This window comes from Notothenia coriiceps, unplaced genomic scaffold (assembly GCF_000735185.1).
Source record: "Notothenia coriiceps isolate Sejong01 unplaced genomic scaffold, NC01 NC01_scaffold00028945, whole genome shotgun sequence".
Lineage (NCBI taxonomy): Eukaryota > Metazoa > Chordata > Actinopteri > Perciformes > Nototheniidae > Notothenia > Notothenia coriiceps.
In genome coordinates, this window is record NW_011361646.1 from 210 (window position 1) to 2314 (window position 2105).

General features: G+C 41.1%; 1 protein-coding gene across 1 annotated transcript in view; it reads left to right on the forward strand.

Annotated features, from left to right (window-relative positions):
- Positions 1 to 442: 442 nt before the first annotated feature.
- Positions 443 to 2105, forward strand: part of LOC104958536 (ATP-dependent RNA helicase A-like) — a gene marked incomplete at its 3' end in the record, with an annotated part of 2719 nt that continues 1056 nt past the window's right edge. Inside the window, exons 1-3 of the mRNA XM_010786277.1 lie at positions 443 to 791; positions 885 to 931; positions 1692 to 1828. Coding sequence (XP_010784579.1) covers positions 901 to 931; positions 1692 to 1828 — 168 coding nt within the window. The remainder of the gene's footprint in view (positions 792 to 884; positions 932 to 1691; positions 1829 to 2105) is intronic.

Sequence of the window (2105 nt, forward strand, 5' to 3'; positions counted from 1 at the left end):
CTCTGCATCAGCCAAACAGCTCGCTGCACCCGCACTGCGAGGGGGACCCAAGTTCCCGTCAGCAAAAACACGTGGGTTTGCTATCCTGGCTCCAAAATGGTGGAATGAGCTCCCCATTGAAATCAGGACAGCAGATAGCTTACACATCTTCCGACGCAAACTGAAAACTCATCTCTTTAGACTCCACTTCGAGCGATAAAATTACTAACAAAGCACTTATATACTAATAAAGGGCTGGCTTTTTAAATGCCAGTTGAGTAGCACTTGAAATGTTTGGCTCTATGAAACCTGATGTACTTATATGATTCTGTTTTCTTAAAGGTTGTATCTTCCTGGTCGAATGCACTTATTGTAAGTCGCTTTGGATAAAAGCGTCAGCTAAATGCAATGTAATGTAAAATAGAATTATCTGAATAGAAGTAAGAGTTAAAAATGTAAAAAAGGAAATGTGTAATGAATGCCAGAATAAATAAATAAAAATATTGTAAAATGTGAAATAAAAGATAGAACAAATTAAACGACGGCGTAGCATTCAGCTGTGTGTGGACAGGTGATGAATATTTGAGACGAAGGTGACGCCAGAACTCACTCCCTCTGATGAAGACATGGGGCAGCATTTAGATGCAGCACTAAAGCTGTCCCATGGGTGGCGCTGTTGGGGGTGTGGTTGTGATTTCTGGTGTCACCGCAGGGCAGCGAGCAGCCAGAGAGCCTCACATCTCCATCTGTGATTTAATACTCTCAAGTCTGGCAGAAAAACACACAGCTTCCTCCTGAGAGCACCGCCGCAGGTGAGTCCATCACTTCCCCTTCCCAAGCTTTGTTTCCTGTTTTATTTTTGAAAAACCAATAGGAAGTGAAGAGTGTAATATTTGTGTCTGCAGGAGCTTCATCGCGGAGATGAATCTGTTTGTGAGGCAGCTCGGCAGAAGTAAGACATTTTATATATTTAAATGTTTATCGAATCTGTAAATATTCACTTTTACTTTTTATTAGCATCTCCATTAATTAATTAATTAGCATTAGCTATTTTTCCTGTGGTCCGCACACATATTTAAACACTTTAGCCTCATAAACACAACAAACGTAAAGAAAACGTACATTTAAAAAATAAAGCTACTGTTTAGATATTATCAAAGTGAAAGTGGGCCCAACCGTGCACCCTGAGGAACCCCTAATGTTCTTAAAATACAGAGGTTTTATTTTACAGTTCAAAGTGAAAGTGGGCCCAACCGTGCACCCTGAGGAACTCCTAATGTTCTTAGAAACGGCCCTTTTTGAGTTCTGATTGGATGTTTTTGAGTCGTTTTCTTCAGATGGTCCAATGTCAGTGCGTTCTGTGCTCTGTAGGGATCCTGGCTCAAGAGCACTCCTACAACCATTTTAGTTTTTAGAAATGTTTGACTTAATCTGATGATTTGTAAAGTGGAAGTGGGCCCAATCATGAACCCTGAGGAACTCGTGCTCTAATATTCTTAAAATTGGCAGTTTGTACTTCAGCTTTTTTAATGTTTATTTTACCTAATCGTAATTTAAAGAATAAAGCTACTGTTTTACACATTATCAGAGTAAAAGTGGGCCCAATCATGCACCCTGCGGGACACCTAATGTTCTCAACATTGGAGTTTTTTGTTCTGATTGGAAGTTTTTGAGACTTGAGATCGAATGTCAAAGAGTTTTTTGCTCTCCAGAGATCACGGCTCGAGAGCACGGCTCCAACAAGAAGCTGGCTGCTCAGTCATGTGCGTTGTCTCTCGTTCGGCAGCTGTACCACCTCGGGGTGCTAGAGGCGTACTCCGGGGTCACCAAGAAGAAGGAAGGGGAAACGGTAAGACGACCGCCATACTCTCAATAAAAATGTGTTACAGAGAAAGACGGTCCTTTTCTAACTGCTGTAAATACATTATATATCAACTAGGGGTGGGAATCACCGGGCTCCCCACAATACGATACTATCGCGATACTTAAGCCACGATACGATAGTATTGCGATTCTACGATATGATAAATTATTTGATAAGTATAACGTTTATGTACAAAATTGGTCCTTCCCTTCTGCCTTGTACCTCATACCTGCGTACACTAAACGTTGCATAGCGTTCATAT